At 48.9% G+C, this 15,384-nt stretch overlaps 1 protein-coding gene across 1 annotated transcript in view; it reads left to right on the forward strand.

The window, feature by feature from the left end:
- Positions 1–15,384, forward strand: part of THBS3 (thrombospondin 3) — a 366,994-nt gene that overhangs the window by 123,197 nt on the left and 228,413 nt on the right. Inside the window, exons 5-8 of the mRNA XM_069650130.1 lie at positions 4,372–4,398; positions 7,875–7,957; positions 9,895–9,946; positions 10,045–10,193. Coding sequence (XP_069506231.1) covers positions 4,372–4,398; positions 7,875–7,957; positions 9,895–9,946; positions 10,045–10,193 — 311 coding nt within the window. The remainder of the gene's footprint in view (positions 1–4,371; positions 4,399–7,874; positions 7,958–9,894; positions 9,947–10,044; positions 10,194–15,384) is intronic.

Consider the following 15,384-nt stretch of genomic DNA (forward strand, 5'->3'; position numbering starts at 1 on the left):
CTTGACATTACTCTGTCTATGTCATCACTGGACCATTCCCTTGAACTGGGAATAACTCTTTCCTGGAGTGCTTTCCGTGTTTTATCCTGACTAGTCCTACTGGTTTGAACAGGGGTCTTAGGGACAACAGACTGAGATTTGTCCTGACTAGACCTACTGGCCTGAACAGGGGCCTTAGGGGCAAGAGACTGAGACTTGTCCGTCTGTTTAGGTGGAGTAGAATGTAGTTTAGGAGTGGAAATAGGATGGGACTGCTTACTTTGTTGTTTTCCCCCCTTCCCGCAGGTGGAAGAGTGTTTCCCTGATTTTTGGGCCCTATCACAGCTTTTCGATGCCTGGCGCCGAAATTCAGGGGTAGAGTCCCTGTCTCTGGAGAGTGTAAGGGATTCGGTAGCAGCCTTCGCGCTGACTGCAAACGCCGACTCCTGGAGTGCGGCCTGGGGGTAGAGGTCGGCGTCGTCCTCCGACGACCGAACCTCAGTCACTAAGGGGTGCGAGGCACTCTTAGCAACAGTGGAGGGTTGCCTGGTGTCATGAGGCGATCTCGAACGCGAACGCCCAGAGGACACTGACTCGGTGGACCGTTCTCTACGTGCCTCTTTCCGGGAACTCGATGCGCGCGTCGAGTCTCGGTTGGACCTTTGTTTGCTGGAAGTGGTGTGGGTAGCGCTCGTATCGCCGGGGGTCTTCCCCATAGCTGCCCTGCTGGACAACCTTCCGAGGTCGGGGACTTGCGCTTGGCTGTCCATCGGCGCCACATTGCCCTCGCCGTCCGAAAGTACGGCGTCGCTGCCATGGCTGAAGGCACCCTCCGCGGCCATGGCCTCTTGTCGCCTGGCGTGGTGGGCCCAACGCTTTGTCGAACGGTCCTTAAGGGTTTTCGGTTTAAACCGACTGCACGCTCTGCAATTCACCTCGGGGTGGTCCCTCGGCAAGCAGAGGTTACACGTGGCGTGTCTGTCAACCCAAGGATACTTGAGTTGCACTTGGGGCAAAATTGAAAAGAGGTACCCTCCATTCGCACCCTGTGGCAGCGGGCTGGGAGTGTAGGAATATAAGTAATGTACCTATAATAATCAGAGTGTAGGATATGTGCCACCCCCCACTCTCCCTACTTGCAGGGCCGAGTCCAGAGGACTTCTGAGGCCCAAATCCATTGCTGTATTCCGACGGTCAAATTTTCTCTGATCCGGCGTCGAGTGTCGATGTTCGGAGACTCGACATATAGGTGGAATAAACGGGGAAATATCTAACAATATTTGCAAAATCTGACTAAGTCAGGGAACTCCGCTCAGTGCTTCCAACCAGCATGGCGGAAAAAAACAATCTGAGGGTCCTAGACGCGTGAGGGATCATGGGTACAGTGGACGTCACACTAGGGATAGTATTACTGGCACGCCCTGTGTCGACGCCCATTTTCGAGTTTCGAAAAACAAACTGTAATACTCCGCAGCTTCCACTCGATGTCGGCCTATGCACAGCATGTGATCTAAGCAGATTCCACAAGCCTCAGAAATATATATATAATAAACCGGTATTTTGTATATAACTCTAGAATGTGTAGGTGTTTCTTTGGACTGTATGTATGCTACAAGTTCTTAGTACCTTCCTACGGCCTTCATCCCCTTCTAAGATAAGCCTGGCTGCTGTGCCATAGCAGCCATTACCTTGAGTGGTACAGACTCATAGTAGAGGTTGGAGCTCTGTACTGCCAAGTAGAGAGTCTTATTGTATGGACTTTAGAAATAACTCCCTAACAATACCACAGTTGAGAAGCTCCAATTTCCCTTTAGGCCGCTCAACCTCTGAGAGCAGAATAACCTTTTTGGTAAAGGATTTGTTATGATGTGTTCAATGCCAGGGAACACATGCCTGACAAGATAGCTCAGTGGGTTGAGCGCTCCCTGCTACGATCTGAGCGTGATCTGCAAGTAGCCGGTTTGAATCCCGGCAAGGCCAACTCAGCCTTTCATCCTTCCGAGGTCAATAAATGAGTACCAACTTCGGTTTGGGTGATATTGTATGTAAATATGTGCTCTGTAAAGTGCTTTGGATAAAGGCGCTATATAAATAACACATCATTATCACGTATTGGTTGTGACTGATATGTCGATGTCGAGGTTGGCTCGCTCTCTCCTGGTGTGGCTTGTATCCCCTCCAGGAGTTTAGCCGAAAGCACCTTCGATGGGGAATATGGAGCAGATAAGGGCAGGACAGAGTTATTTTAGTTTCATAAAGGTGTGAATCTGGAACTTGTTTGGATCAGTTGTTGTCGTGAATTTCTTTCGTGAAGATGCAGTGGTCCCCAGAGATCTCTTTTGAGGGGGGGAAAGTGTGAAGCACGGGCACCAGGCAAAGTGTCTAGTGTGGTAAAGGTTTCCCCTAGACAATGCCTTGACCTTTCCTCTCAAAGGCGGTCAAGGCTCTCCAGTAGTAAGTGGCAAGAATGAAATCCTCACAGATTCCCAAAGATGGAGCTTTCTTTCCTACTGCTTCTGTGCTTCAGACTACCTGAAATTGCAATAAGAATCGCAAATAAACCATCCTCATTTGCTTCCATGTGGTAGTGACTTTCCACTGAGGGGAGTCGCTCAACCACACACACAGACACACACACGCTTCAACATGAAGATCTGTGTAATGAAAAAGAGACAGAGGGGGGAGAGAGATAGAAAAAGAGGGAGAGATAAAGAGAGAGCGAGAGAAAAAGAGAGAGTTTTGAATCTTCAAATTAGGCACGTTTGTACAGACCGCTGGCAACTCTGCATAATATGAGCAGATAGCCTGTCGCATTTAGTTAATGCTGCATTATACGTTGTTTTCATTAGCACCCTGGGAGGGGGCGCTGGGCATTCATTCAGGTGGCTTGGAACTTGGGCTGTACTGTATGGTACATGCCATGTTCCAACCTGCCTGGGCTACCCTTCCCTGCCCCTCTCCCCATTCACCACTTAGCACCCGTGTAGTTTCCTAGTCGGGTGCTAATAGTGTCTTTTTTTTTAAAGGAAACAAAAAAGAAACATACCTTTGTCTTTATTGCGTGGCCCGGCACCACGCAGTGCTGCTATTAGCGAAGTCCCTTTTCCATGTTGATGATGTCACAGTCATAACATGGAAGATGGACTACACTGACAGCAGCACTGCGCTGCGCGGAGCCGCACGACAAGGGCACGTTTCTTTCTTTATTTAGGCAACTACACAGGTGTGAGTGCCTAAATAATAAAACTTCGCCGGCGCGCCGACCCTGCCTGTAACAGCGCTGCCGCCCTCGTTAATGGTCCCTTGCTTCACTCGGGCCCTTAACTTGGGCAGCGGGCCGTTACCGACATGGTCGGCCCGCCCCCATGTTTAATATCGCCTCAATATAGCACGAGCAACATGCTATCATGATCATCTATATCCTGTTAAACAATGAAAACTCCACAGTATGCGTATGTGTTTCCTACAAAGCACAAGAATTCATTATCCATGACAATGGCCTGTCAAAATTAGACATTGTTGAGAATTGTATTCGTTGTTTATCATTATAGTTAATTAAACGCTATCATTAATTGATATTTTTCTTGTGCACACTTTTTGGTTCACTTGCGTTTCTTCCTTATATTTGGTTCAATAAATGTGACTAAAACACTGTTTAAATACGAAACTGTAAACGGATGTGAGAAGATGTACCGCCTTGGAGTGTTCCATCAATCCACTCCAAGAAGGGGCGAAATGCGTTGGGAGGCATTTTGTTAGTTTCTCAGTTTAGATATTTTAAAAGGAATTGTGTGGAACCGTTTTTCTACAATAAATGTGCTTGCACTTAAAAGATTGCTGTGTGCAGTTCTGAGCAGTCACAGCAATTGGAATGCATACATTCTTGTGGTATCGCCAGGGATGTTGCTAGGTCTGGAAAATATCCCGGGTTACGATAATGTCGGGATTGTCGGGACCCGGGACTAGCTAGCCTTTTGGTCATAGCGCTGAGCTTCTATCCGGTGCTACAACCAAAAGACCCGGGCTATAGACCCCTGGGCCCTGAGCCCCCCTCTAGCATCGCCTCTAGGTATGGCCATTGGTAACTCCGCTCCGTTGGAAAAGGCGAATGCCACCAGTGTGAGATGTTCTTCATGTAGATGCCGCCGAAGGCCGATGTTATAGTCACGTTGGGCTTTCCATGTAATCAGAAGTAAACACCCACATTGGATCTTTCATAGGTCCATACGCTTTAGAAAATCTTCCAATGTCAGCTAAGGCCTTTTCTCACACCAGAGGTTATTCAAGGCACCAATATATGGTGAGTCCCAACGCTGGGGATGTGTTATGGAAAATAACCTTTTCTTCTGTAGCAAGTGCCACTTTGACACTGTTTTTTTTCTTTCCTTTCAGTTAACGGGATGGTGAACTCCATTTTAGGTGAGTCCGCACTGCCTCTGCGGGTCTGAATTTGAGGGGGAGCAAGAGCAGTGGGTGAGTTTGGCGACACCAATTTGTTAAGAGGGGTCAGTGGATCAAAGTAGCCACTGTGCTGACTGTGCACCCTGAGTGTTGTAACTATTCATTTGTGCAAGGAAAAAAAACTCATTATAAAACCAGGAATGTAATCAGCACTGCTTTTACCTTGAATGCAGATTAAGGAGGATAATGGGACAATGTTATTCCCTAAAATAGAAATAATAATCCTAACAAAAAAGATTTTAAAAAAAAGAATGAAACTCACACCGCAAGAATTGGGAGCAACTACAATCCCAACAAAAAATTAATGGTTAACGATACTTCTGTCAAAAAATAGTGAGTAATGATCAGGCAGGAGTATGTTCTCTGCGTTCAGCCACACCGCTTCAACTTCCCTTGAACTTCCCTTGTACTTCAAAAAAAGTACATAGCCCGGGAGGATAGCTCAGCTGCAAGGTGCTCGCCTTGGAAACAAGACGACACAAAACAACACAGGTTTGATCCCTGCATCCGCGCTTAGAAACCTCCGGGTCTTAAGAGCGTTATGAATGCGCAACTAAGAAACATATTCATGTTACAGCGCCTCGATCACCTGGGGCTGTGTGAGCGCTTTAAAAATGCAACAAAAAAAAAAAATAGACCTGCCAAAAACTATCAATCAACCGATCATGGGCACCCTACTTCTTCACGAACACCTTTTGCTCTATACACCGCCTGTGTTACACCCAACATACATACAGTGCTAATTGCACATGCTGCCCCATCCCCATTATTATTTTCAGCACCGGTATCAGCAGGCGCGTGGACAAGCCGCCATGCTGGAAAGGATCTACATTATAACATCGAAGCCGACAACAGCGCGGCTCAATACTGTGAAGCTGAAAGCTTTGTATTTCGAAAATGCCGAACGCACTGAAATGACATTTGTCCCTCGATTTCCAATGTAATGAGGGGGACACCCCCGCAACCTCTGAACCCATAATGGCGAAATAGAGGAGCGGGGGACACCCCCGCAACCCCTGCTCCCCTTGTTCGGCATTATGGGATTCGAAGTTTTCGACCATGTCGAATGCGCACTAGACAGGCATTCAGGATTTTGTTCCCAGTCTTTTCGGCTAATACGCCTGCAAGACCAGTATGCTTGCAGCTGACGCAGTGCCATTGACTACTTCCTTAAAGAAGATAATGAAATGCACCTGCTTGAAATCTCACCTGGAGCCTCCCGACATACATTATCGTCCCCTAGAGACGAAGTGCATAGGTGGGTGGGGGATGGGTGGAGAGGGAGTAACAGGATGACCAGGTAACATGAGTCTTCAGGGACTTGTTTTATACAGTGCGCTCATGTCAACAGGGCATCCTATGCTTATAGAGGAACACTGGCATTGCAATCAAAGTCCTTTTCCTCGTATCTGGTGCCAAGTGATGGGTGTGGACTCTGACAGTGGTGTGCAGGAGCCACGCGCCTGCATTGCTTCACTCTGTTGTGTTGGAGCGAGTTCTCGTAACATGCCCTGTCCAGCAATATTTAATGTGCCCATGCATTAATGCTGAATGCATCAATCAGATGGCATGTTATTGTATGGCATTGGACCCAAGTACTTTAGAATTTTCGGATGACTCCACTAGCCTGGTCGGTGCACAATAATAATTGTAAACTAATAAATAGAACACAGCCCTATGCTCTACCGGGAACAAGCCATACATTTATGGGTGTTGAACTGCTGGGTGCACTGTGACGTCTGGCTGGTTCCCTTCTGGCCTCCTCGACGGCCGCTCCCCCTGCTCGCTTCTTTGTTCAGCAGAGCGTGGGAGAGCGGTCGCCGGTAGCCCTGAGGGAACTGCAGGCCAAGGAAGCCCTGCCTGGCCCTTGCGGGCCTCCGTGAGTGGATTTGTGTTCAAATTTGATTTTTTTTTGCTTTGCGCTCTGAGCCCGTTGTTGTGCCTGCTCCCCCCTCCCATTTCCTGGTCCTCCTCTCCCTTCCCGCCTCCCTGCCCGCCCACCCCACCCTCTGATTGGCTGTCTGGCTGGTTCCCTTCTGGCCTACTCGACGGCCGCTCCCCCTGCTCGCTTCTTTGTTCAGCGGAGCGTGGGAGAGTGGTCGCCGGTAGCCCTGAGGGAACTGCAGGCCAAGGAAGCCCTGCCTGGCCCTTGCGGGCCTCCGTGAGAAGATTTGTGTTCAAATTTGAATTTTTTGCTTCACGCTCTGAGCGCGTTGTTGTGCCTGCTCCCCCCTCCCATTTCCTGGTCCTCCTCTCCCTTCCCGCCTCCCTGCCCGCCAAACCCCCCTCTGATTGGCTGTCTGGCTGGTTCCCTTCTGGCCTACTCGACGGTCGCTCCCCCTGCTCGCTTCTTTGTTCAGCGGAGCGTGGGAGAGCGGTCGCCGGTAGCCCTGAGGGAACTGCAGGCCAAGGAAGCCCTGCCTGGCCCTTGCGGGCCTCTGTGAGTGGATTTTTGTTCAAATTTGAATTTTTTGCTTCGCGCTCTGAGCGCATTGTGTGCCTGCTCCCCCCTCCCATTTCCTGGTCCTCCTCTCCCTTCCCGCCTCCCTGCCCGCCCACACCCCCCTCCCCTTCCTCTCCTCCCTCTGCCTCTGCTGCGGAGGGGACACGGGGCACGGAAAAAAATAAAAAACCTGTGAACTTTCCAACGAAATGCACAGGAACAATATGTGCAAAATGTGTGTCGGACTGGGCCATACAATTGTCTCGGGCACCAATGAAAAAGTGGCCCACAGTTGCAAATGACTTTTCATTCCTTTTGTGACACTGTTTGAATAGGAACCAAGTTGTTTGATGAAGTGTGATGCAAATTGTGCATTTTAAAGAATATGTACTCAGCAACACTGGTCAAAACTATTAGCCTCAGAGTGAATTAACTCATCAAACAGGCCCAAATTGGCAAAGCCAGTGGCCCACTTTTACCAAAAAAACAGGCCCACACCAGCATTTGGTATTTTTTGTTCGGCCATGGGCCTATTGCCCTATTGGCCAGTCCAGTTAGTGATAAGCACAGATTTTCAACTGAATTGATTCTTGACACAACAATAATGAAGCTTTATATATAGTGTAAGCCTGGTTGGCCATGGTGAATTATGGTCCCGAAGGTGAGGGCTATAAATCTGGAAGGCCAATTATCCCAAGCAATAATGTCCGATCCCTGGGTCATTAACGCTATTAACACAGTGTTATCGCTTCAGGAGCTAAACGTTGGGGAGCTGTTGTCAGTGTGTCCCTGAGTCAAAGAGAGGGAGTGCTGTGAGCTCTGATTGGGAAGTCGATCAGTGTTAATCGTTCACAGTGAACGACTTTTCAGAATGTCGCAATGTGCTATCATGAGTTATCAACCACGTTATGAAAATGTTGGTTAGCGGGGGTGCGGGTGTTGTTGAGCACAGAATCTGAGTGCCAAAAGCCTTTGTGTTCCATCTGCTCAGGTGCACAGACCAAGGCTTTGGTGACGCAACTGGCCCTGCTGAACCAGGTGATGACGGAGCTGAGAGAAGACATCCGAGACCAGGTGAGTAGCTCGCTCGTGTCCGTGGTGTCTGTGGGTTGCTCACTCGCGAAGGACTGCAGCCGAGGATATCCCTGCTCGCTGCAACCCTTTGCTGTGGTGCGTAGAGAGTATACCAAAGTTATCCTCCAAATCACAGGAACCGAGGACTTCCAATAAACATGACAAATGAATGTTCCATAATTCAATCTAATTTTTAGTTACCCTACATATTTCACATTCATTTGTAACATTCTCCTAGTAGAACTAAAGTGCTATAGGGCTATAACCCCAGGCCTCACAGGGGGGAATGGTCGACGTTACATCTGACGTTTTGATGTATTTTCCTTCACAAACGTCTTCTTCAGGGTATATCTAGAGTTCAATTTAGTTTGTGACGTCAACCATTCTCTCCTGTGGTTTACTGTGACGCCTGGGGTTATAGTTGATTAGTTCTACTAGGAGAATGTTACAAATGAATGTGAAATAATTATTGGAACTAAAAATTAGCATTACATTATGTTTTATACTCATGTTTGACCAGTATGCACTTTACATTGACCGGACGGAGTCTCGGTCAAAGTATGATTTTTTTAATGTACTGTGTAATGTGTTGGAGTATGCACTGGCACTTTAGGGGTGGACTAGTTCAGGGATGTACTTGCTCTTTTTTGTGAAGAGATATGACTGTGTTTTGAGTTTTTCACAATTCTACAGGGATAGTGGGATATCACTTTTGACTTTTTTCTGGTTATTTTTTGGGCTGCAAACTAATGTCGCCACTTCCCTGTAAGGAGTGAGTGTATACTCACTCGCCTGGCTCTGAAAGGCCATTAGCGATAGGGCCAGACTTGCTCCCATGTTATGAGAGCCGGTGTCAGCATGAATGGCAGGACTCAGGCAGAGTTCCTTGTGTGTCTGGGATTGCCGCCTCAGGGGGCCAGGAGACGTGCGACAGCCAGTTACATGTCAGGCTTGCCTGCTTCGAAAAGGCAAGCACAGGTGGGGCTGAGTCACACTCGTCTTTTTCTGCATGGCTGCCATGCACGAGGCAGATTCAGCCTCATATCAAGCACTACCTTTTCTGGCAGTTATTTGTTTGGAAGGTAGTGTTGGCTCCTGACTCTAGTTCTTGATCTTGTGTCCAATTTACTGGGACTCAGTTCTTCCCCCAAACCGGTGCACTGCCCGCTTTCTTCATTGCTCTGTCCGCGCCTGTCATTACACGGTTTACAACAGTGGTTGTCACTGCACTAATCATGTCCTCAATGCTTTAAGTGGGATGCAAAATCAAGGGGGTGTAACCAGAATCATGGGCGTGGCCAACATATTGATGGACGTGGCCTAAAGGGACACCGCTTGCCACAAAACAATACACCACGAGACCCTGAAAACATGTACTTTGGGTATGGTCTCAAATGGTATTGTTTGCATCCAGACGGCATTTTATAAATGAATTGCAAATGAAGCACTCACTCAGTATATAAACAATACAATAAGAAAGTCAATCACTCTCATTCTGTAAATACATCTTTTATGAGAAAGGGGAGGACACAAATTGCATCGATGTGGTTTCCTAGCTATTTGCATAAAGTCAGCGAGCATTTTGGGAACAAAAAAAAGCTGGGCTTGGTGCTTATTTCATTTGTCACAAACCTCAAGCCATATGTACTTATTTGGGCAGTGACAGTTTATGAATGGGCAATTTGGGCTGTCCTGCTTGGGTAGGACAACATCTAATTCCCCCAAATGATTCACAGCCCAGAGCTTGTAACTAATCACTCATTGCCCCTTGGGAGAAATCACGTGGGCTGCTTATCTGTGACAGAGTGAGTCCAGGCTTTAGGAGCAGAGGTTGGAGACTGCTGGGGCTCTGCCCGGGCCCACTTAAAGCCCTGCGTGCTCTTCATGACCCAGTTCACACTTAATGCTGCTTCCTGACTGTGCATTGCCTCTTGCAGGTAAAAGAGATGTCGCTCATCAGAAACACAATCATGGAGTGCCAGTCTTGCGGTGAGTACTAGGCAGCTTTCCACTCGAACTCATCAGTGCTGTACCCAGTGCTGCAGAGTATTTCTGACTCACTAACACACTTGCTGTTTGTCCTGCAGGTTTTCACGAACACCGTTCCCGGTGCAAGCCGAGCCCCTGCTTCCCCGGGGTGGACTGCATGGAGACATATGAGTATCCGGGGTATCGCTGCGGGCCCTGCCCACCGGGCTTCCAGGGCAACGGGTCACACTGTACGGACATTGAGGAAGTAAGAGCATGTTGTTTGAGTAAAGGGGAGCAGGGTTTTCTTTAACACATTGTCGGTGCTAATGTACTGAAACATTCCTAATTGGTTTCCCTGGAATATTACCTGTTTACTTGAGTTTTCAGTTTAAAACAGATCTTTCACCTGACTTCTACATTGTGTCGTAGTTGTTTTTTACTTTTCGATTTTACGATTTTCATTTTCGCTATCTTTTATGCAGCATCTATAGAAAATATTTTACTGTTAAAGCATCACATTTTGCCTAGTTACACTGCATGAAAGGGGTAGTTCACTCAAAAATGGTATTGTTTAAAAAGATTGCCCATGATAAAAAACATATATTAAAACTATTTTTTTTAAAGTTCCCATGTAAACCTTTCTGCAAATGATGCTCAAAGTCCAGACTAGGAGGCATCCTTTTTCTCAAAAAAACCAGCCTCCTGTGTTTCAGTTAACTCTGCTCTCGCAGCAGTAATCAAGCAAAAGTCCCATACTGTGAGATTTTGCTTATTGCTGCCGGAGAGCAGAGAATACTGTCATCTCGCAACCCCCTATCCGCCAAGAACGAGGATGCTTCCGCTCCCAGTGTCACTGTTGCCTGTACGGATTTATTTATTTTCTGGACCTCAGTTTGCATCCAGCACTGGTTCCTCTGGCGCAGAATAGGTGGTGGCTGGAGGAAGGTCCCTGGAGTGGCAGCATGGCTGTGGCTGGGCCCTGAGTTTTCAAGAACTGTAGCCGCCAGAAGAAGGCAGGGGCCCCAGGAATGTTCCCGTAGGTGGGATAGGTCTGTGCTGCTGCACCCCTGGATAACTCTAGTTTCTGATGTTTGTTAATCTGCTTAGAATCACATTCTGTGCATAGTCCGACATCCAGTGGTCACTGCGGAGTATTGCATTTTGTTTTTCGTAGTCGAAAAGGGGACGTCGACAAGGCGTGTCTGTAACACTATCCCTATAGTGACGTGCGTTGTACCCATAATCCCTCACGCGTCGAGGTCCCTCAGATTGTTTTTTTCCACCCAGTTATTGGTCGCCTCTATGCGGAGCTCCTCGAGAGACATTGCAAAATTATTTCTTCGACCCTTGGTCGTTTATTATTATTAATATCTAACACATAGATCCCTCCCTCGATGAAGCTGCAAGCTGTTTCTCCGCCGAGCAAGATCTTCGATGGAAGGACGAGCGGAGGAGATCCTTCGGCGTCGCCGAACACGTGGCCTGGCCTCGCCGGCCTTACACAGTAGGGAGAGTGAGGTTGTGTGATCTTTTCTTTTCACTCCGAGAATGCCTTTCTCTTTCCCCTCCCTCTCTTTCGAGGTCGTAATCACACTTCTTGCCCTCAACTATGGAGAGGACACCCTTTAGGTTTTGCCCACTTTGCAAAGGCAAATATAACTGGAAGGACAAGCACAAATGATGCAACTGTTGCTTGCCCCTCGATCACAAGGAGGACGGCTGTGCGGCCTGTAAGTTACTTAAGCCCAAAACGATAAAGGACCGCAGGGTCAAAAGGTGGGCGGCCTACGCCATGTCTAGGTCAGATTCCTCGCCCGCTGCCACCGCCGCCGAATGTGACGAGGACAGTGATTACATGGCCTCCGTAACGGAGGTTGTAGACCTCTCGAGGGAGCGTTCTCGCTCCTCTTCGTCCGTCCCCGGCCCCGACAAGCCCGGCTCACGCCCAGCTTATGGGGATGAACACCCCAGCGACAAGGACGCATACAAGAAATCTCATAAACACATACGCCACGGCACGCATTCGTCGAAGACGAAGGCAGCCATAGTGCCAACGGAGGCGCCGGGCCCACTGGCGTCTTCCGCCGACCATAAGGGTCGCCAGCCCTCCCCGCACCGCTCCCACGACAGGCGACCGGGCAGTCTGGAAATAAGGGCGCTAACCCCAAACCCTCAGGCGGCGACGCGCCTCGTAAGAGTGCGCACGTTGCCAGTAAAGACTCGGCGGTACCTAGCGCGACAGCAAGCGATCCCTCGGCAGACAGAATGATCTTCTAAGGACGGCCAGAGACGGACGACAAGTGACACGCCGAAAACCGCGCACAAGGCCAAAGAAACGCCGAAGGCGCCGGAAAGTAGGCTGGGACAGCTCCCACCGTCGACGGAAAGCCCTAGCCTGCCAGAACACTTCTCAGAAGGCGAAGGCACCTTATCTTCGACGCTATGGGACAGATCTAGGCGAATACAAGGAGAAGAAACTCCTTTTTCACTCCCAGACTGCTCTGGCCTACCTCAGTGGACCATAGAGAAGTTCCAGTCCTGTATGGACAAGTTAGACAGATTCATGGCCATTCCAGAAAATAGGACACCTAAAAGACCTAGGGAGGTACTCCTAGAAAGTCCAAGGGCTAAATACCCGAAGTTGTTCTATAACCCCTTTCAGGAGGATATGAACTCTTACGACCTCACCGAAGAGGACACTCACTTCCAGGAAGGAGAGGAGTTCATTAATGATGAAAACCAACAAGAGGGAGAAGGCTTCCATGAGGACACTAACATAAGTGAGGAAGGGTACGAAGAAGACCCAGGTGAGGGTGATCCAAATCCCTGGCAGTCACCATCAGGGTCTACAGAGCCAGACATTATAGACATCAGGTCTCCTCAGACCACACCAGTTAGGAACCCTTCGCCTGTTGACGATCAGCCCACCTTTAACGCGCTGCTGAGGAAGGCAGCAGCACATTTTGAGGTCGAAACTGGGGAGGTCACCCCAGACAATGACTTCGTGGAAAGGATTATCAAAGAAAAACCCCCCACCAGCCAACCAATTCCAATACTCGCCTCTGTTAAGAGACGAATCAACCCTTCACTGGCCACCCCTGCACTAGTAAGAGGGGTTAATCCAAGAATCGAAAAAATTGTTCTCACCCTCTCAATCAGACCCACTATATATTAAGGGTCACTCAATCCCGGACTCCTTAGTGGTGACTAACACTAGAAAAAGGGCTGGGGTTCCACTGTCTACCAGCGAGGCACCCCCGGATAAAGAGGGGAAAAAGCTTTATGCCCTAGCCAAAAGAATTACCACCTCGGCAGCGTTCTCAACTAGAATTGCCAATAATAACACATTGCTGGCAAGCTACGCTGATGCGCAATGGGGAAAGCTTAAGCAGGACATCGAGGAAGTCCCTGAACTCCTAAAAACTAGATTGCTGGCTACAGTTAATGAAGGGTCTCTGGTCAACCAATGCATCGTTAAGAATACCCTCGATGCAGCGGAAACAGCTGGCCGCGCTTTGGTACAGGGAATTCTGCTCAAGCGCCACGTCTGGCTTCGCAATTCCAGGTTTAAGGCGGAAACGCAAGCGGCGCTCATTAACAAGCCTATTGAAGAGTCTAACCTCTTTGGAAAGGCAGTGGACGACGCACTGGAAAATGCGAAAAAAGAATTTGATGCTATAAAGACCTTGGACCAAATCTCAAAGCCCCCTAACAGGTGGGGATTTGGCAACAAGCGTTCTTTTTGTGGCCAATGCCAGCAACAGAATCAACAACTTCAATATTCTGCCAACAACTACCAAAGTAATAGTGGCCAGTAAAATCAAAGAGGTCAACGCCGTGGCAAAGGGAGAGGCCGGGGTTCCACCCCTAGAGGCTCCCAAGCCACCAACAACACCAAGTGACGCGAAGATTCGGGTCCCCTCCCATGCATCGCCGGTCAGGGGCCGGTTAACATCCTTTCTTCCAGCATGGGAGGGAATAACATCAGACCGCTGGGTACTATCCACCGTAGCCCGCGTCTACTGTATAGAGTTCAACAGTTCCCCAACATACAGACCCCCAAGGGGACGACGCATGACACCAGAACACCTCGCCATCCTTCTCCAAGAAGTGGACCAGCTACTGGGAAAAGGAGCTATAGAGGTTGTGCCTCTATCTCGGGTAACGGAAGGTTTTTATTCAGTGTACTTCCTTGTACCCAAAAAGGATCTAACCATGCGCCCTTTATTAGATCTGCGCCCAGCAAACAAGTTTGTCAAACCCCAAAAGTTTCGTATGCTGACCTTACAGGAAGTGATCCCACTGCTATCACAGGGAGATTACATGACACCACTGGACATGAAAGATGCATACTTTCATATTTTAATGTTGCCAGCGCACAGAAAATACCTCAGGTTCATGATAGAGGGCAAACACTACCAGTTCAGAGAGCTACCCTTCGGCATAGCATCTGCACCAAGGTTATTCACGAAAGTACTGGCAGTGGCAGTGGCCCACCTACGCAGGTTATCCATCCCAGTATACCCTTACCTCGACGACTGGCTCATAACAGGGGATTCTTACGAGTCATGCTTCTCAAACACCCAAAAGACTGTAGACCTCTTGTTCCAACTGGGCTTCTCCATCAACGAGAAGAAGTCCAGCTTAGAACCCAGCCAAGTCAAACAATTCCTAGGGGCTCTAATTCGAACAAAGGACGGCCTCGTCTTCCCCTCCAACGAGAGGGTCCAAAACATGCTGTTTCAGATCCACAAATATGTGGCAGGTCGGGAGATGACGGTGCGCAAAGCGATGCGCTTGCTAGGAATGATGGCGTCATGTATTTATTTGGTACCTCACGCGCGCCTGTGCATGCGCCCAATGCAAGAGTGGCTCAACAGCCAGTGGTGTCAGGCCAGCGGTCAATGGGCCGATCTAGTGGTGGTCTCGCAGGCCTTGGTTCTCTCGCTACGGTGGTGGACAAAGGAAAACCAGGTAAGAGGGAAACCCTTTGCCACACCTGCAGTGGAAGCCACTCTAAGTACAGACGCATCCCTCACAGGATGGGGGGCTCACCTATCCCATCAGACTGCTCACGGAGTATGGACTCCGAGCGTAGCATCCAAGCACATAAACCTACTGGAGCTACTGGCCGTGTTCAAGGCACTAAAAGCCTTCCAGGAACACCTACAAGGGAAGACAGTGATGGTCCTTACGGACAGCACCACAGCCATGTACTACCTCAACAAGCAAGGGGGCACCCACTCTCCAGGACTGTCCAAGCTGTCCCAGAATATCTGGAAGTGGGCTCTCAAACACAACATGTTCCTACTGTCGCAACATGTACCAGGGGAACTCAATCTGCTAGCAGACGAACTCAGCAGAGACTTCCCTCTGCCCTCAGAGTACGAATGGCAGTTGCACGAAGACATTGTCTTCGACGTCTTCACACAATGGGGATTCCCAGAAATAGACCT

This window comes from Ambystoma mexicanum, chromosome 1p (assembly GCF_040938575.1).
Source record: "Ambystoma mexicanum isolate Mex_15411 chromosome 1p, UKY_AmexF1_1, whole genome shotgun sequence".
In the NCBI taxonomy this organism is placed as follows: Eukaryota; Metazoa; Chordata; class Amphibia; order Caudata; family Ambystomatidae; genus Ambystoma; species Ambystoma mexicanum.